The following is a 19714-nucleotide window of genomic DNA, read 5'->3' as shown; positions in this document are numbered from 1 at the left end:
TCACAACAGGCAAGGAGACACCCAAAGCAGTCCTTTTATATGAGTCAAATATTCTGGTCTAAGAAATGACATCTCATGACTGAGACAATTTACCAGTGTGATTAAACACCAGGCATTCCTCTTTGAAAAATTGAGGAGAATGGTAGATGGGGACAGGAAAATTGTTTTGATTTTTAAAAAGAAAAAAAAGGTAGATTCTGGAAAAAAAAAACAGACTAGTAAACTTGATGTTAACCCACAGCAGAATTCTAAAACGGTTTATCAAATATTTTGTGAGTATTTAGAAAAAAAAGTGACGAACATCAGCAACCCACAGGGGTTCAATAAAAACAAGCAGGCCACGCCGACCTCATTCTCTCTTTGGAGAGCACTGTCAGACAGGGCAGCAATGGAGAGCAACCACAGCTGACCTTCATCTTCGCCATTGCAAAGGCCCTTTTCTGGTCCAGTGGATGAGAGGCAAAAGGAGAGCCACCTCATTATCGGGTTCTACGGATGCAGAGCTTACTGAGTAATTAAACCCACAGTCGGCTGAGTGAGTGCTGCAAGATTCCATATTTGGCCCTCCCCTAAACAATATATATATATCAACAAGATCAAGACTTAAACAGAAAAGTTTAACAACTCTGGAGGTGACTGTAGGCCAAGAAGGACAGCTAATACATTGGAAATAGAATCATGAAAAAAAAAACTATCTCAGCAAGTAGCAATAATGTAATGAAATTTAAAATTCAAGCAAAAAATGAATTCAATAAAATTCAAATTTTAAAAAATTCAGTAAGAAGTTCAAATCCTACACCACATATATCCTCACATACAAATAATAGCACGGGCTTCTGGCAACAAGTCCAGTGGTGCTTGTTAGGTCGGAGTCACTCAAGAAACCAGACAGAAGCAGCGAGCTAAGGAGAGCAGGGTTTGTTTGCGGGTAATAAGAGGGAAAGTGGAGCCAACCACTGGAAGTTAAAAGGAAAGTGGTGCCAACCAAAGGATGTTGGGACTTGCTCGCTTGTTCTTAGGTCAGGGTTTTTAAACGCAAAAACCTGCGTTTGGGGTATTAGAGTCTGATTGGCTAGAGCTGCTGGGTGAAAGCTGCATCCTGTTACGCTAATCTTCCTGGGTAGGGTCTGTAGGCAGCTTCCCACGGTGCCATTTTCTCATCTGATGATTTTCATTCCTCCTAGGCCTGCCTAGATCTAGCAGTGCTGAAGTAATGTGCTCTGGAGATAGGAACATCTGACTGGTCAAAGGCAAGACAAGTGTTAGAACAAAAGATGCTCCTAGTGCTCTTATCACTTAGGAAATTTCAAGGGTTTCAGGAGTTCTGTGTCAGGAACTTGGGGGGGTGGGGCAGGAACAAACGATGCATATCTTATTATAAATCACAATACCACACTTGTGCTTTCTGGGTCTCATTCTCCCCTTTTCCAGGGGAACAGTGGCCTGGGTAAACAGATTTGCCTTGACACAGAACCAGAAGCTGTATTTCCTACAGGAGCTTCAGGCTATGTTCTCAGAAAGTAATTTAAAGACAGTTTGTCATTTGCCTAAAGGCTAGCTGAATGCTCACCGCAAACTTTATGGAGCACATCTGTGGAAAGGAGGATGAAATGACCAGGAGAGCGAGAGATCTGGAAAGTGGGAGACAGTGTGTAAACAAGAAAAGTGGGAAATACCGTGTGGAAAACGTCCTGGGAGGATGTGTTGTGAGAACTACCCTTCAATACTCAAAGAAATGGCCTTTGAACAAGAAATCGGACAAGCTCATCTACTCCAGTGACCTCAGAAGAGAGGAATGAGGCCCTTCCCAGAGGTCATGAGGACTAAGACTTGGACGGCACTAGCACGTTTCTTATAATCCTCGCTGTCCCCCAAATGGAGGCGTGAGCTCTCCGCTGCTGCACAGCTGCACCGCCCCGTCAGGTGTGGGGGGTGCAGAGAGATTGTCAAACTCTGAGAGGACAGTTGAGGAGGCTCTACTTCCACATGAACAGTTCAACATGTAGTTTATTCCCTCACACACAATACCCACAATCTAATGAGGAAGGCAGCATGGTACAGTGGTGAAAAGTCCACTGTCAGACCATCAAGTTCAAAAGTTCAGGCCTCCAAGTTTGAACCCCAGCTCTGTCACTTACTCACCATGTGACTCCAGTGACCTTGAGCAAGTTAACTTCCCCCTTGGGCCACAGTTTCCCCATCTGCAAATTGGGGCTGATACGAACACCAGCCCATGGGACTGTATGAGGGTCAGGTTGGGAGATTCACAGGAAGCACTCAAAACAGTGTCTGGGACGTAGGAAATGCATAAAGTTAGCAATTTATTATGATTAATCTGTGATCTTTTTGATCTCTGAAGATTCCTGGTTAGCAATTCTGAGCCCAATGCACTGCTGTTCACCAGAGCAGACAGGAGAATATCAAAGATGGGAGACTCAAGCATCACGCAAGAGGGCCTTCACCTGAAGATGACTACAAACATGGGGAACAGCACAGCACGGAGGGAAAGGAAGCCAGAGACTCATCTCCTTATTCACAGACCCCCAGGATTTCTAAGCCAGTGAACCCTGGTAGAGAGTTCTGCCCCCAGGTCACCCTCAGAAGGCAACTCACTGCCTTGTGGTTAGCAAAGCTTGGACTGTGGATCCCAGAGTCTAGGGAGCAGCCTCCCCTGAGGTCAATGCTGGCTTCTCAGGCTCCTCTCCCAGATCCACAATCCGCACAGTGTCTTCCTTCTTGGAAAGCCAGAAGGCAGGGTAGACCGGCTCTGAAAACTTGCAGTCAAATGTGTGAATCAGAGTCATGGCGTCAGGCTCCACGCCATAGAAGGAAAGGACCCCTCCCTGGAAGTTGACATAGATCCCCAGCCTCCGGAAGGGGCTGGCTTTGAGTGGGGTCTCTGTGTCACTGTGCCAGGCTGAGAACTCCTTCCCATTCCAGTGGAGGCTCCAGGAGAAGTTGTTTCCAGAAATGCAGCTGTTGCGCTCCTTCCCTTTCCGGTCAATGCCTTTGCAGGTCAGGCCAATGTAGGTGCCTGCCCCAGAGATCTCAACCTCGAAGTAGTACCTGTGCAGGTACAGGCTCTGTTGGGAAAGCACCTGCCGCCAGTGCACGAACCTGCTGGGGAGGTCCGGGTAGGGATGCTCCCAGGGCGTAGTGTTGGTGACTTTGCGATTGTCCTCCTGCAGCCGGAGGTACCTGTGTGCTGTGTCAGGGTCAAACGCGATGTCACTTGCATCTGAGGAGATACACAAGTCAGAGAGAGTAGGTCAAACCTGACCAGCCTCCAAAGTACGAGAAAATATCCTTCTTTCTGTTCTCAGTTTTCCCAGGTTGGTGACAACCAGAAAACAGGGAACACGAATGTGATACTGTGAGTTATAATGAAAAATACATACTTGGTCCCTAACCCCCACCCCTTCCTGGCACAGAGCTCCTGAAACCTTTGTAATTTCCTAAGTGATAAGATACTAGGAGTATCTTTATTCTAATAATCTATGGCCTTTGACTCTAGTTCCTGACACAGGACTCCTAAAACTTCTGTAATTTCCTATGTGATAGAAAGGTCTTTTGTTCTAATGAGCAGACTCTGGGTGGGTTTCTGGACAGGCTGGTCACCAGAAAGACCAAACCCTGATTAGAAACTTGGGGTTTTCAGCGCCATCCATGCCCCTCCCCTTCCCACTTCTCCAGAGAGGAGAGAGGGAAATGGAGTTAACTGATCATGCCTGCATGAAGAAGCTCCATTAAAAAATCCCATTTGTAAGGGGTTCTAAGAGCTTCCAGGTGAGTAAATACATCCACTTTGGGAAGTGACATACCCTAACTCCATGGGGACAGAAGTTCCTGAGTTCAAGACCCTCTCAGACCTTGCCCTATGTATCCTTACATCTGACTATTCACCTGTGTCCTTTATCATAACCTTTAATGAACCGGTAAACATAAGTAAACATATCCATGAGTTCTGTGAGCTGCTCTAACAAATTAATGTGACCGAGGATGGGGTCATGAGAACCTCTGATGTGTAGCTGGGTTGGACAGAAGTTCTGATGAACCTACTCCTTGTGACTGGCATCTGAAGTGTGGGGCAGTCTCCTGGGACTGAGGCCTTAACTGTGGGCAGTGGCAGAATTGAGTTAAACTGTGGGACACCCAGCTGGTGCCGTGGAGGATTGCTTGTTGGGGAAACCCCCCACACATGCTAAAAGTGGTCCCAGACTCTTTTCTTTAATTAAATATTTTATTGTTATTCTACTACAGTTGTCCCAATCACCTCCTCCCTTTTTAACAAGTCATTTCACTTCCTTTCTTTCTGAAGATCAAATTGTTTGGCACTTCCTGTATTATTTCCTGAACTGAATCAAGGAATAAAATCTATTGATTCACTGTTTCATTCATTTAACAAGTACGTGCTGACAAGGCACCATTCTACCCAGTGTTGGCAAGCGTTTGGGGGAACAGGCCTTCATGGGCTCATGTTTAATCCACTTTAAAAACTGACCAATATTTAGCCAGGTGAACTCTGAAGTCATCCCCACACATCTCTTCCCTGTCCTGGAAAACGGTAGCACCACCATGCACCCAGCTGCTCAAATCTCACTAAAGCCACTTTTGACATTTCTCTTTCCCACAGCCTCACCCCTGCCTCGTCCCCCCTCACACACGCAGGCAGCAGCAAGCCCCGTAGGTTCCACTCACTTCTCTCCAGGGCACTGCTTCACTTCCCACAGAAGGCACCTCCAATCTCACCCAGACTGGGGCAATAGGCTCCATACTGATTATGTTGCTCTCCCATGCTCCCCTTTTGTACCTTCCCCACGACAGAGCCGCGTTGCTTGTTTCAGGGTGTAGGTGAAGGTGAATCATGTTGCTCAGCTTACAGCTCTTTGATGGTGCCCCTTGCTCTTAGGATGAAGCAATGACCCCTCGCCATGGCCTATATGGCCTGTGTCGCTAGCCCTGTCTCCTGCCCTCTCCCCTTTGATCACCACACTCCAGCACCCTGACTTCAGACCCACCCAACACTGAACCCACCTCAGGACTTTGGCACAGACCATTCCCTCTGCAATGTCGACATTGTTCCAGCCTGAGCCTGGTGGTTCTTACTGGTCCTTTGAGGCTGTGGCTGGAAGCCGGTGTCCTCAGAGTGGCTCCCTGATCTGAGTCACTCCCACTGAGCACCCTGGCTTTTTAAAGCATTGCAATAAGCTACTTGTATGTTTGTTTCATGCTTTTCCTCCTTCTTATTTGGAAGATGCACACTTTATGTGGGACTCTATCCTGGGGTTCCAGTCCAGAGAAGATGCACAAAATATCCTTGCCAAATGAATTAGCATATTAAAGGCTGTTTCAAAATCCATTAATTTAAAAAAAATTAACTTAATTCACCCAGGAGCTTTCCAAATTCTTTTGGTAAGAGGAATTCTTAGCGGTCAATGAGACCACATCCTGGAAGAAAACAAGGACACAGCAGTCCAAGAATTTAAAAGGAGAAGTGAGTATAAATGGAGGACCACCTGCAGCTACCACTAAAAGTGGCCCCAACAGTGCCCACGCCCACCACCAACTCCTGCGTCAATCCTTAGGAGCAGATATTGAGCAATAATATTCCTCTCAACTCAGGAGACCCAGGACTCCCTGGGGGCCAGGTGATTCCATGTTTTCGAACCAAAAAAAAAAAAAAAACAGAATGTGTCTGGAACATTCGGTTTATTCCAGCAAGCAATGATACTTTTAGGGATATCAAGGGTAGAATGTCAATGTTTGAAGGAGGAAGAAGCCAGTGTACAAGCAGCTGAGCTGGTCAAGTTGGCAATTTGAGCCCCAGAACGTTGAAAAGGGAAAAAATCTGAGTCTATAAAAAGTTAAAGATTCAGAACAATGCTCAAGGAGAAAAAGTGAATACTGTATATACAAAAAGACAGTTGTCATTCAAAAAAGAATAGCTTATAATAGGATATCATGTCATTTTTATTTGATGTTAAGAATAAAGTGTGTTCTTGTACTAATTATATGTTTGTGATATATAGATGTTCTTCTGTCAGGAAGAGGGGAAGAATAAATAACGGAAACTATGGAAATCAAGAGGTCCTGGGAAAGTCAGGGCTGTGGCAGGAAGAGCAGATTGGCATCAGAACCTGAGGCTGCATGGAATAACCAGAGGAAAGGAGGCCTCAGGGTTCATCAGTCACCAGTCACCTCCAGAAACAATTAGAAGCATTATTCAATGCATGTCCCAAAAAGATGAACTTGCCAAATGCCATAAAAAATGGCCTTGAATGTACAGATGGAGTCCTTCCTCTACTGGCAGATGAAATCTCCCTGGCTTGTTAACCATAGTGAAGTACCGATTGGAAATACAGTGTTTTTAATAATGCTAACAGACCAGCTCAATGCCACATAATAACAGGAAGATGGGCTATGCAATTCTGCCCAAGCCAGACTTAGCAGGGAATGATTTGGTAACTGCCCAGGCTCTACAAAAGTGCCAAGGTCACGGAAGACAAAGAGGGACTCAGGGACTATGCCCAGACAGGGGACAGTAAGGAGGCATGGAAATATCTGTGACCCTGGAACGGACTTTAGGCCCAAAAAAGGACATTGGTTGGAACACTGGGTGAAATTCTGTAGATTAGTTAATAGCACTGTAGCAACAACATGTATTTCTTGGTTTTGCTGAATATGCTGTAATTATGTAAAGTGTTAACATTTAGAGAAGTTGGATGAGAAGTACATAGGAATTCCTTGTCCTATTTTTGCAATGTTTTTGTAAGTTTGAAATTGTTTCAAGTGAAAAGTTAAACATTTTTGCAATTAAATTTTTTAAAATGTACCATGTAGGGATAGACCAAGATTGAAAGAACCTGAACCCTATGTGCGAGATGGTATTCTTGCTTCCGCAAAGCATTCCACTGACATCAGTAACTAAAGAAGGGAGAGCTGTTCACAACTTACATTGGAGGAACTGTTGCCTGGTGCTGGGCTCAGGTTTTGAGGTCCAATATTTGCGTTCAACAACAGCTGACACTTGAGTTCTGATGTCATACTCCTCTAGAAAATCAGAGAGGTGTGAATGCATACCTGCTCAGGTGGTCAGGAGAACATAAGAAGGGGGTCTTCACAGCCACACTTCCCCGGTCTCCTGGAGGAAGGTGGGGCTGGAACCTAGTCACTCCTCAGGGAACCATGCTCACTGGGCTGCATTTCTCTCATGGATAAAGCAAAATAGGCTGAAAAAGATCCCAGACTAACTTGGATTTCACTTAAAAGTATGCGCATTAGCAATCTGAGAAGCCAAACATAGAAATGCCAGCCAATTGCAAGACCAGACTAATTCACCCTACCTGGGTCTCAATCATAAAGTGAAATCAAGATGTGCCCATTAATAACATAGTGTAGCCGGAGGATGGCTTTGAAAATGAGAAGTGCCCCTGATTTCGCCCTCCTCCCCTGGCTCTTTCTCTCACCTTCCCCGTGGACCACTTGGAGAGGCACACATAGTACAGCCCACAGGAGGCTTCTCACCTTCCCTTGCAAACTCCTCCAGCTTGTTCCTGTAGTTGTGCAGCAACTGCACCAGGTGCACAGTGGAGTCCATGATGACCTTGCGAATGCCAGAGAGCTTGTCCTTGAGTCCAATGTAAACACTAGGGAAGACGCTGTCCTCAGTGTTCTTAAACTTGCAGTACTCCTGCAGGGAAGGGAACATGGCGGCACCCGCCCTGGTTTCTGTATCTCCTAAACTGGGCTGCCCTCTTCACTCACTCTCTGCAGCTGTAAAGTGGGTTGGTGTGATGTGTACTCCCCAAAGAAAGTATGTCATGTGTCCAGCTCCGGGTCTAACATCATAGAAAACATTTATTTTTTAAACTGGGAAAGTGGGTTTTTAAAAATCAAGAGACACTAGATGTCCATGAACAGCTCCAATACACAGCCCAGACTGGACGGAAAAACAAAAACATTCTGTGCCAATAGCCCAAATGGAGGTAACATTCCTGCTATGCATACCCTCAGGACTTTTTTAAAAAAATAATTTAAACACAAGTTCTCAGACAGGAGCGCTTGCTGCCTTTTCCTTGTCAATCACAGCTCTCTCTTCTACTGTGACTTAGAGTTCAAAATGTGTTTCCACATAGATAATCACAGTAAGCCAATTGTACTTCAAAGCAATGTGATGACCAGAAAAGGTTGCTTTCAGATGTAACACATTATTATCAAGACTGAAATGCAACTGAAGCACTGAAGAGCAGACTGGATACACATAAAACTTAGTGATGAAAACCGTGGTACCAAGATGGTGAGACAGATCAGCAGAGGGGAGAAAAAGTCCAAACCAGATTGTTGGGAGACAGAGAGAGAGAAACATTTTAAAACTCTGTATAGATTCTGTACTATACATGATGAAAGCATCTTAATCAGCGGGAGAAAGGATAGGTTATCCATATGTGTTGTTTCAACTGGCTAACAAGTGCAGGGAAAGGAAGATATCTTTAACCGAAATAAATGAATTAACTTATACTAAAACAGATTTGGTACATATTAAAGTTTTTATGTTACAGTTATAAAAGGAAAACAAAAACAAAGAAAAATTATTTATATACTCTGGGGGAACTCATGACATGGGAAGCCAATTTTTATTCATATTTTCTTCACATTTTGATACTGAAAAGCAAGGAACTGGTAGAAAGCCATCCCATTGGTATTTTGTCTCTGCTTCTCTCTCTCCCTCATTAAAACTGTGGTGGGAGGGTGCATGACTGTTTTCCTTCATACCTGTCTGGTTTTTCCACACTAAACATTTATGTCCGTTGTAACTGGAATGAAATTTTTTCAAAAATGCTATTAAGAAAATTATCTGTATTTAGGAATATTAGGCCTGAAGGAACTAATTACTTACTCTGACCTGACTGTTTGATAAATGAGGAATTTGAGACCCAGAGAAGTTTAGTGACTTGCTAAAAACTACAGAGCTAGTCAGAGACAGATCCAAGATGACAGGATTAATGCCCAAGTCAGTGTCCTTCCCTTACATGTGCTCTGGCCCAGCCCTAATAGCATGTGCCTTAGTGCATAAGGGTACCTTGCAATGAGAAGTCCTGTGTCCTCTGCCAGGCCTTGCTCACTCAACCCCCCACATGGGACAGGTGTCCAGTTTCACCCTGCCAGGTCAGCCTCCTTCCCACTGTCAAGAGTGGTTTCCAAAGCACATGGATCTGAGCTCACCCCTCCCCCATCAGAAGTCCTCCCTTGGCTTCTGTGACTTCCTGATGAAAAGCAAACTTCTACCACCGTCAGAAGGCAGTCTGTCCTGGCCAGCCCCATCTCCCATCACTTGGGAAAGCACCCAGTCCCTCCAACCAGTTGTGCTCTCTCAAACATCTCCTGGAGCACACTTCTCTTTGAATATTACTCATCTGCCCTGAGCTGGCTCCAGCTTGCCGTTCTGGGAAGGCTTTCCTACCCTTCCAGTACTCCTGCCTTTGCGGAATCAACACCTGCTCCCTCTGTCCAGAAGGCCCCCTATGCACCCCATCTATCAAAGAGCAGTTCTACTCCTGCATCTGCCAGTTAGGTCCCTGCCCTTAGCTTCATGGGCACCTCCACCCTGCCCCAAAACCCGTACCTCCAGGAACAGAACAGTGTTGCTGATGGCCACAATCCTCCCCAGCTCCTGCTGGCTCTTCTCCATCTCTGCACTCCTGTGCTCCAGGTGTGCCTTGATGCCATTGGCCTGGCTCAGGGCGGCTTGTTCCTTCTCCTCCAAGAACAGCATCACATCAGCCTGGGCCTTCCTCACAGCAGCAAGGAGTTCCCCAAACTGCTCCTCAGCCACCATCTTCACCTCTGACACTGACACCTGGTGCACCAGGGTGGGTGGGAGTGAGGGGGACACAGGAAGAACCTGTTAGCAAGGTGTCCAACTTTATCAAAACTCAACACACAGAAATGTAAACTTGATAAACCTGTAAATTAAGGAGTAATTGTCTACTGCAAAAGAAAGCTTTTATTCTCATCTGAATCCAGGGTTCTTGGGAAACAATATTGACTCCCCAGCATGCAAGTATTTATTTACCCATCTATTTTTAAAGATCTTATTTATTTTTAGAGAGATGAGAAGGAAAAGGAAAGAAGAGAAACATCAATGATGAGAAACATGGATCAATTGCTTTTCCCACACCCTCAACTGAGAACCTGGCCCACAACCTAGGCACGTGCCCTGACTGGGAATCAAACCAGCAACTTTTTGGTTTGCAGGCTGACACTCAATCCACTGAGCCACACCAGCCAGGGCTACTTACCCATCTTTAACTTAGTCTCCCATCCGCTGGATGAGAGAATGCATTGTACATGTCTGAGACCCCTTCCAGATCTGACAGCTGGGGTGCTATTCATGGTTCTCAAACCAAGTTTTCTACTAGGGCAATTCAAGTATTCCGTCTACTTGATACTTATATTTATTGTGGTCAATCAATAATTTGGCTTCCTCATATAATTCAAAGCATGAATTTGCTTCTTTAGCATGTCATTATGTCTGGTTAAATTGCCCATTGAGGCCATCAGAGCCAAAAGCACATGTAAGTTTATGGAGTCCAACCAGGCACAAAATGTTCAGGGTATGTGTGGGTGACCACAGTACCCATACATTGCAGGATGAGCACACCTGGACAGAATGGAATGCTCCAGTCAAATAAAACATAAAACAACTCAATGTGGAAAACATTAAGGATTTACATGATGGCACTCGTACACATGGGACCCTGTCCTCTCACACGGTGAACGGTCTTTGTAAATGCATTCAGCCAAGAGTATATTTAAAGTATCAGTCCAAGTTTTAAATGACTTCCTCTTCTCTTTGGTACTTCTTAAGTACTGGTGCTGACAGTTCTTAGAGTAAAAATTTCTTTTTTACTGTAGTTAAGAGTTCTTGAAATGCAGTAGAAATATTGCATTCTTCCAAATAATTAGTGCTGTGCTCTTAGCCCTACAATAGGTCCAAAAAGGTCATCAGTCAGAAATTAGTTAGTCTGTATGGTGAATGCCAGGTGCTCTAGAGGGTGAGTCCCAGGAAGTCTGGGACATTCAGTGATCTGGATAACAGATGTCACGTGGATGCCAGGTGGCCTAGACATGCAAGTCCCTCAAGGGGTGATCAGAGGGATATGTGGAGGTCTGGTGTGTGTCTAGATGTGTGTCCAGGCATTGACACGGGAGTGGAAAGTTCAAAAAAATTTAAGTTACCAAGATATTTAAGATAAGAATACAGTATTTCCTCATGCCCCACCTTTCAAAATGTTAATAATTTTAGAAGCTCGTTGAAAGTGACTTCATTTTATATATCCTTTATCTTTAACAAACATTTATTTGGAATCAAAAAGAACTGCAGCTCAGAGAGAAACCCAAATAGTGTCCCAAGTACAGAATGAAGGCAAGGGGTCTGTGTGAGGAAAGGAAGGGAATAATTGCATAAATAAAAGAAAAATAAATTTCTATTGGTACTAATAAGCTGAGTTACTCTTTAGCTGTACATGGCTGGTTTCTGATTCAGTCTTCAGAAAGAGAGTCCATAACCATCAGTCCTTGTGTCAGGAGGTTTGCTGTCTGGTAGCTTTGCAAACACTGGTGTGTAAGGCAATGTTGGTTTGGCCAGGGGTGTTGTGAGAAAGGAGCAGAATCCACTTACGCCCTGTACTGATGGCATGTAGGTTCCTCAGAGAAGAATGATGCCGTGAAGCTCAGAGACTAAAGACAAACCTCAGGGTCCCAATGCCTTCCCTCCCTCTGCCCTGAGGTCCTCCTGAGGGAGAGGGGTAGACAGGCGGCGTTTCTGCTGTGTGGAGCCACTCATTCCTCAGCCTTCCCAGGGAGAAACACTTCTTCCTTGCATGTAAATGGGGTGTATAAAGGGTATAATTTACTGCCCAGATGAGGACAAATAAATAGATACTAAGCGGAGGAAGGACCACAAACATACCCAAGTACCAACCATAATGGTTTAAAGAGGATGGTATACATGTTTGTTAATATACTGAGTCACTCTCAGGTCAAGGGTGCAACAATCCCAGGCTCACAGACAAGTCTCATCACCTCCCTCTGTCTTCATGTCCCTCGTACACACATCCCTTGACTGCAGGTGGCAGTGTGATAACTACCTCCTGTAGTCACCATGCAATTACGAACAGAGCTGCACAGGGATCAAAGTGCCTGAAAAGGAAAGAACTGGGAAAAGGCAAGGTGCTGGGTGTGATTCACCAGATTATGTTGAGCCTGGAAATCAACAACCTGTGAAGGTTTATAAAGCTTTAAATGGGTAATTGTTTTTCTTATTTTCATAAGATTATGTAAGAAAGAGGTATTTACCCTTCAGTAGCTAGTTAGTAGTAAACACTAAGAAGGAGAAAATTTTTAAGTTGAAATGAATATATGCATTACATATGGGTAGGTGGGCAGAGGGATGGATGGACGGACAGATGGCACAGAAACATTCCTGATATGCAAAGAATGATGCTGCTGATTGATTTACGGCCATGGGGTAGGTGGATGGCATTCTCCACTGAGTGGTGGTTATTGGTTTGCCACTAATGGAAAGCATTTGTGGGACTGTTGGGGTCTACATAGAGTTTATGTGGAAAGTGGTCATAAAATCAGAGAGACTAAAACTAGGTAGCCAGGCACACCGTTGACCTCAACAGCACCATCTGCGAATCCAACAGTCCTCAACTCTCTCCTGGCTGCCAGGACATACGACTGGTGACATCCACATGCAGATGGACAACCCAAGACTATGTATAATTCTGGGAGCTCTATCTTAACCCCCCTCATTCCCCCACACCCTTTCTCCTGGTCAAGAAAGCACACACAAATGTAAAAATAAGAATGCTGTTATTATAGGACTAGTCTGCTTCTATTCTATAGTATGAAAAAGTAATTCACTTCCCAATTTTGAACCTTAACCTAATTTCATAGCAAATCCCATCGGGAAGTTTAGGCCACCCAGTGGTGTAGCCAACTCTATCTGTGCCCGTAATTCTCATTTGCCGAGGGACCCCAAGTAGCTTGTGGACATGGAGCCTGCAGCTCTATGTCTTAAAACCTTGCTGGGCCACACTGAACCTACAGTAGGTCCCAGGAGCCCTAAAGCCTGACAGGTGACCCAAACCAGTCTTACCAAAACGGATTTATGGTTAGCTTGGAGCCTGGCAATGGCATTTTCATTCAACTTGAGTTTCCGCTCCAGGTCCAACTGGGTGCCCCGAAGCTCAGCCTAAGAAAAGGAAAGGACAGTGTTAAGAGGAGGAGTCCAATGCTGACAGGAGCAATAGCACGCTCCACTTACTTCCATGGGAAGGACAGTTCGACCTCAGAAGCTGCTCTGAGAAGCAGCCGAGAGCACCCTAAAGGGAGGCACAAAGGGTCACCTCCTGCACCTCCTGTACCTCCTGGAGCTGAACTCAGCATGAATTGGCTGAAATACGGAGAGCACACACACCGTGCTGTGCTTGTCATCATTTTTAGCATTCATATGAATTACCTCCTATCGTCCTGACCACACCCATGTTAGGTAAAGGTCATTATCTCCATTTTACAGGTGATACAATGAGTCACCTAATCCAAGGTCACACACATTCAACAGTGGAGTTGAGCCCAGGCCATCTGACCTAAAATCAGCTAAGAAGGAACATGGACTTGGGGCTGATGGTGGGGATCCCAGGTTTTCTACTTAGCTGCTGAGACTTTGGAAAAATCTACTTACCTCCTCCACCCAGACCTCCTTTTCTTCACCTGTGGAATGGGGACAACCAAAGTGCCTCATTTGTAGGGTAACTGTGTTAACGGAAACTTCACTGCTGCATTGGAAGTACTGCATCGATGTCAGTGATGCCATCATCACCGTCACTGTGTCCTTGTCCTTACTCCCACTGCTGCATGGCTGCTTTCCATCGCACGTTCCTGTCCACCCCGAGGCCGCAGAGCGGACCAGCCAAGGCGGGCACCCACTCTGACCCTATGACTCCACTCCACTCTTGCCTCCTGGGACTCCCTAGCACTTTCTGCCAAAAAGTGTCCTGAGACATGAAACTTAAGCCTTTGAAAACTTCAGTGGCCATGTCACTTTCCTCCTTCCACAAAGACATGAAACAGCAAAAAAGAAAAAGAATGGCTCTAATGACTTTTAATAGGTTATGTCTGCATTCATAACTGTGAGTCATTATGCCCTAATGGAACTCAGAGGTTATAAATGAGTGTCTCTCTTTTCTCCCACTGAAACCAAAATTCAGGGAATTCCGGGCATCCCAGGGAAGGAAGGCAGCCTTGGCAGGCAGGGGACTCACCTCACATGGACACTCTCAGAATGCAGGTAATGTTGGCACAGGCTCTGGGGCACTGACTAGAGCTGATGGAACCCCAGTGGCCTCCCAGTCCTGACACTTGAGACCTGCTGCCCAGAGTGAGGAGGGGGAGTGGAAGGGGAGAGGGCCAGCCCCATTTGAGGGCAACTGTGGACTCCTAATCTAAAAGGCTTACACAGTGACCTGCCCCAGAGGAGGCAGAAGGAAACACAAACTGTTTGTTTAAAGGTGGAGGCAGCCCCAGCAGCACACCCTAGCCACGGGCACAGATGTAACAAAGTGGTGACACAGTCAGCCCTCGTAGGATCCTGAGCCACAGGGGGACACCCAGAGAGTCTCCAGTGAGGGACTTCTCTCCAAGCTCTGCAAACTGCCATAAAAGGAGAAGGTGGCTCCTAAGTGTCTAATGGAGACCTCTCTGAGGGAGTCACCCCAGAGGAAGTCACTCCTGCTTCCCACAAAAGGTGGGGCCACTTTGGGAAACCAGTATCTCCAGTTATTCCTCCTCCTAGGAAATGATAGGGTGGCTCTGACTCTGGCTTCAGGCTTTCCCAAGAGGCTAGCCACGTAAATCTCAGGCCAGGGGCAAGCAGGACAGTGGCATCAAAGAGCACAGACGGCCCCATGCTGATGGGCACAGGGAGTCCTGCTGACTTCAGTGGGGAGTGCCAAATGTGCAAAAGGTTCCATATTTGGGGCCTGAAGACCTGCTATTGTTGGCTGTACAATCTTTATCAAATCATCTGGCACCTCGTCTGGCATAGGGCTATAACAGTTGTCAACAGAATTGTCCCTGCTTCTATCTACAGGGCAAAGGTGGCAACCCAGAGCATGGTGGCCAGGAACCAGGTTAGAGATGCACATATGAAGAGCATAAGGCATGAGATAAGAGAAGAAAATTCCAGATGGTGTTAGTTCCTTTATATTTCCAACCATGAGATGTTGGTCCTTCTCGAGTGTTTGCCTTTGGTTTACATCTGACTTCTTTGCTCAGTCAGTTGGTCAGAACCTACTACATGCCAGTCCAGTACAATAAGACATCCTCTCTGATCTCGAAAGACATACAGCCTGGTAGAATGTTTAAGAAAAAACAAATTACATAACACTGAGTCCAAGGCCACACTCAAAATTTCTAGAAGAAATTCTTTTCCTGAGTGGCCTTGAATCACCTACCTTCTGGACACGAGCAAACAGGCTGCGAGCAATGTTGGCTGACTGCTCCCCTGAGATGCACAAACACCTGTGGCTCCCAGGAACTTGGCTCCTGTTCTATATGGGGACTCTGTCGGTGGGCAACACTCAGCTCTGAAGCTTCTGGAACCAGTGCTGATGTTGACTGCAATGACGTGTCACTAATGAACTTCAGGATCAGAGACAGGGCCTGGATCACTCTCCCTCCTCCACAAATCCTGCCCTGACCTCACCCTTCACCACAACTGCACCTGCCTCTGACCTGTGGCAGTGTGTTACTCCAGCCATTTGGTGTTCCAGGGGCCATGGAATGTGCCTTGGCTTCCTGATTAGAGTCCACACTCCCTGAGGATAGACACTGTAGCCTCACACTTAGCCCTTAGGAAGCACTCCACAATATTTGATAAACTTGAGGGAAAACAAGAGTCATGTGCATTTCGAGAGTCAGAAAAAAAGGGAAGGCAGTCCGAAGGAGCACCAGTTTTACAACACATGCACACACATGGGCCCATTTCCATGGCAGCAGCCAGCCTGAGATTCAGAGGAGCCAAGAGAAGTCAAGGCCAGCTGCTCTTAGAAGCGAAGGGGGCTTGGGAAGCAGGATTGGAGCAAAGGGACATGCTGAGTTCCCCATTGGGAAGGGTCAAACAGAATAGAAAAAATAATCAAAGAACACCCAGAACTCCCAAAACTCAGAGTTTTTGCCCCTGACGCAGCTAGAGACCATGGGAATTCCAGAAAAGGCTCACTTGGCTAACTGAGAAATAAGTTGCTCTGCGGACCCAGCGAAGGATCTCAGCCACTTGGTGTCCCTGTGGCTGACCCTGCCATTTGCAGTTTTCTAGGCACCACGTGCCTGCCTGAGTAATTAGTCCTTAACATGACCCAAAGTGACCTTCATCAAGTAACACCAGCAGACCTGGGCCACCTGAAGGGAACGTTGGACTTCTAGAGCCTTCATTGTGTCTAACAAAACTTTCAAAATGACCCCAGTAGCAGCTGTAGCCTCATCAGAGCACTGAGTCTGCTGGACTAATCCTCTTGGGCTCCTGGCAAGAAATTTTTTGGCTCCTAAGATTTGGCAGAGCCATCTAGAGTGTGGCTGCCACCTATACGGTAAACTTAACATCTGAACTGAAAACAAAAACCCAGGGTGGAAAGGGCAAGGACACTCTTAGGCAGACCAGAAAACAGAGGTCACGAACTGGGGCCATCTCCAAAACTCTGGGGTCTGGAGCTATCACACTATATGTATAACCATGATCACTTTTCATCACTAAAAACTACCCTAGAACATTTATCCAGGTGTCCTGATTTTACCTTATCAGTTCTCTCTTAGGATGTCTGAATTTGGGGTTCCACACATGCTGTGCACAAGTCTTCCTGCTCAGAATCACAATAACCCTAAGTCTCTGTAATGCATCCGTTTATGCTGTGTTTGAAATTCGTAGTGTGTCTATGCTGCTACAGGCATAGAACATTTCTTAAAGAAAACAGGAGGCAGTGTAGAAGATGGTGATTGCCTCCAAGGAGGGAGGATGAGGGATCCAGGTGGGAGGGAGAACTTCTTCTGGTATAATCTGGTGCAGATTGTTTTCCAACAAGTAGATGCATCCCTTTTCCAGTTAAGTATAATGGAATTCAAATATTATACCCAAAGGGAAAAGCAGTACACTTTGCCTTAATATTTCTATTATACATTTGGTAGGTTTTTAGTGCCAAAAATAAAGAAGGTAAAGTTCTAACACTGTGATCTTGGGGTCCTTCCCTTGTGTCCCTCCAGCAGGTAGCTTCCTGGAGCCCTTCATTCCTCTCTGCATGACTCCTGTGTATGAGTTTGGACAAATGTGGTAGAGATAAAAGATCATAACCTCATGGAGTTATCTGGGGATGGAAAAGCCATGGGAAACATTTAACACATAGCAATGCTCAACGAAGACCAATTTTCTCAATCATGCAGAACTTTTCCTTTGATCTGCCTACTTGTTAGTGCAGAGCCCCTTCATGGTTAACAGAAGTAGGGAAAGAAGGGGTATTCCCTGACTCTGGAATCCCTAGAAACCACCCTAGAAGTGGTTTCCAGAGTTGGAAACAATGACTCACCGGCATCTGGACTACACAGCTTTCCAAAATAATTCCCACTAGCATGGGGTAAAATCCATGCCTGAGGAGGAGCATGGGGGTGGGGCCCTGGCAAGCCAACTACCCTTCCCAGAAGCCTCTTCCCTTTGCTGCCCAGGAAGCCTGGGCCAAGGGTGGGACTGCACGCCCCATGCACAATGCAAATGGAGACCTGCCAGGAGTGTGACTCTAAGGAATGTGGGACAAAAGTCACCTGCAGTTTCCCACTGAGAATAAAACAAGTGCTCTAGGAAAGTTGAAGTATGAGAAACAAAGCATATAGAGCTGCTAAATTCATTCCCAAGAACTCTGGGTTTTCACCTGTAGGGCTAGTTGTTCTATACACAACTTCCCCATCTGATGGGAATAATATTACAGGCTATGCACATGGTGGGGTTTGTTTGTTTTTTTCAGTCTCTCCTTATACCACTATCTGATAAAGAACTTTTATTTTCCCCTAGTTTGCTGTCCTTGACATTGTACCTGGAGCTAGGTTTCCAACTCTATGTAATCTTAGTCCTTTCAAGCTCTTGGATTTCACGCCGAAATCCACACTTTCTAGTGGTCTCTTGTTTGGGGTAGAGGGAAGAAAAGAAATTAGGGGGATGGTCTGATTCTTTTCCCTTGAATTTCTGCCAAGGTTTACACTTCATTAATTGCCACACAGATCCAGGCAGAGGGAAGTATCACTGCTCTCAACCCCGTCCCGGATTCTGCCCCCAGGCCTGACCTCCTAACAATCGCCGAAAGCTGCATGAGAAAAAGCAGGAAACTACCCGCAGGAGGAGAGGCAGACACGACTGGAGATGGCGCAGGGGCAGTGGGCCGAGATAAGGCAGAGCGACCTACTTCAGGTTTCCAAGCCAAAGGAACTGGATATTTACGCTGGAAAAAGAGCCGGGTACCAGGGTAAAGTTCTCCTCAGGTGAATCGGAGCACAGAAGAGCAGGCAAGAGCCCTGGGGATGCGGCAACCGCGCAGCCTCTCCCTGGGCACACCACCTCCCCGCCTTCCTCTCCCAGAGGGGCCCCAGCACTCGCCTCCTTGTCCCTACGGGCGACATCCAGGGGGACTGAGGCGTGGCCCTTGTGCTCGCCCTGGCCACACTCCTGGCAGATACACTGGCGGTCGGTGCAGCAGAAGGCGACCGGCGGGCTGTGGTGGGTTGGGCAGGTGCGCAGGTCCCGGTCCTTCACCGGCTCCGCCAGCTGGTGGCTGTGCAGTTTGCTGTTCTCCTGGTGTGGCCTTAGGTGCTCCTCGCAGTAATTCACCATGCAGGTCAGGCAGGACTTCACTGCCCTCACCCTGCTGGCCCCGAGGCAGAAGTCACACAGGATCTCCTCCTCCCCCTCGCCGCCAGAGCCAGTGCCCAGACCCTCGGGCTCCCCCGGGGGGCTCTCCAGGGAGCCCTGGTCCTCGGCCTCTGCTGGGCTGTCAGACCCAGAGTCTGGGCTGAGAGTGACCAGAGAGTGAGCGGGGACCCCGGGCAGTGGCCCTGGAGCCATTAGGTCTAGCTCAGCCATCTGGAAGGCTCTGCCTCCTCAGCCGTCCTGCTCCTCAGCCGGGCCAGGACCTGCGCAGCCCGAGCCGGCTGGGACAGCCACGCCCAGACGACTGCAGCCGCCCGGACTTACTGCTTCCTCCCTCCGGGAGGCAGCTCCGTTAGTCACCGCTCCGCCCAGAGCTTGGACTCGGGCCAGCTGCGGTGACGGCAGGCCTCGAGATTACTGCTGCTCTGGACTCAGCTAGGGACGTGTCCCCGCAGGCTCAGGCCTCTCCTCAGGTCGGTCCGAAACTCCATTCCTGTGTGAGTCATTCGTCCCGCGTAGGCTTAGTGGAAGACCATGTGTGTCTGCGGCTGGCGGCTGCGGGAAGGACTCGAGATCCCAGAGCTCTGCTGTAAAAAGCCTTCACATGGTTTGACAGGCCAAATTTCTTGTTTTCGTTTTTTTAAAAGATACAAATATAAGGATTTCAGCCATAGGGCAGCCATTCCTGCATTCCCCTCTGGTAGAACTGGACTCGAGGCAGCTAGGAACAAAACACATGTTTCT

General features: G+C 46.9%; 1 protein-coding gene across 2 annotated transcripts; it reads right to left on the bottom strand.

The window, feature by feature from the left end:
* Nucleotides 1-1989: 1989 nt before the first annotated feature.
* On the bottom strand, nucleotides 1990-19334 carry TRIM16 (tripartite motif containing 16). Of its 2 annotated transcripts, XM_028534623.2 has the most exons (6): nucleotides 18701-19329; nucleotides 13166-13261; nucleotides 9623-9856; nucleotides 7525-7690; nucleotides 6955-7050; nucleotides 1990-3238 (listed from the first exon to the last, which is right to left on the bottom strand). In XM_028534623.2, exons 1-6 carry the CDS (start codon nucleotides 19181-19183, stop codon nucleotides 2655-2657), a joined length of 1659 nt encoding a protein of 552 aa, XP_028390424.1. In that variant the 5' UTR covers nucleotides 19184-19329; the 3' UTR covers nucleotides 1990-2654. The 2 variants fall into 2 exon arrangements, with proteins under 2 accessions (XP_028390424.1, XP_035888847.1); XM_036032954.1 differs by lacking the exon at nucleotides 9623-9856 and having other exon boundaries at nucleotides 18701-19334.
* Between the last annotated feature and the right edge of the window lie 380 nt (nucleotides 19335-19714).

Source organism: Phyllostomus discolor, chromosome 8, assembly GCF_004126475.2.
Source record: "Phyllostomus discolor isolate MPI-MPIP mPhyDis1 chromosome 8, mPhyDis1.pri.v3, whole genome shotgun sequence".
NCBI lineage: Eukaryota > Metazoa > Chordata > Mammalia > Chiroptera > Phyllostomidae > Phyllostomus > Phyllostomus discolor.
This window is presented reverse-complemented; position numbering and strand designations above follow the sequence as displayed.

Coding starts and splice junctions, on each gene's coding strand:
- TRIM16 (XM_028534623.2), bottom strand. CDS start 19,183: ATGGCTGAGCTAGACCTAATGGCTCCAGGGCCACTGCCCGGGGTCCCC. Junction 13,262..18,700: donor TCGCCCGTAGGGACAAGGAG/GCGAGTGCTGGG, acceptor TCCTTTTCTTAG/GCTGAGCTTCGGGGCACCCA. Junction 3,239..6,954: donor CAGGCAACAGTTCCTCCAAT/GTAAGTTGTGAA, acceptor GTATCTCCTCAG/ATGCAAGTGACATCGCGTTT.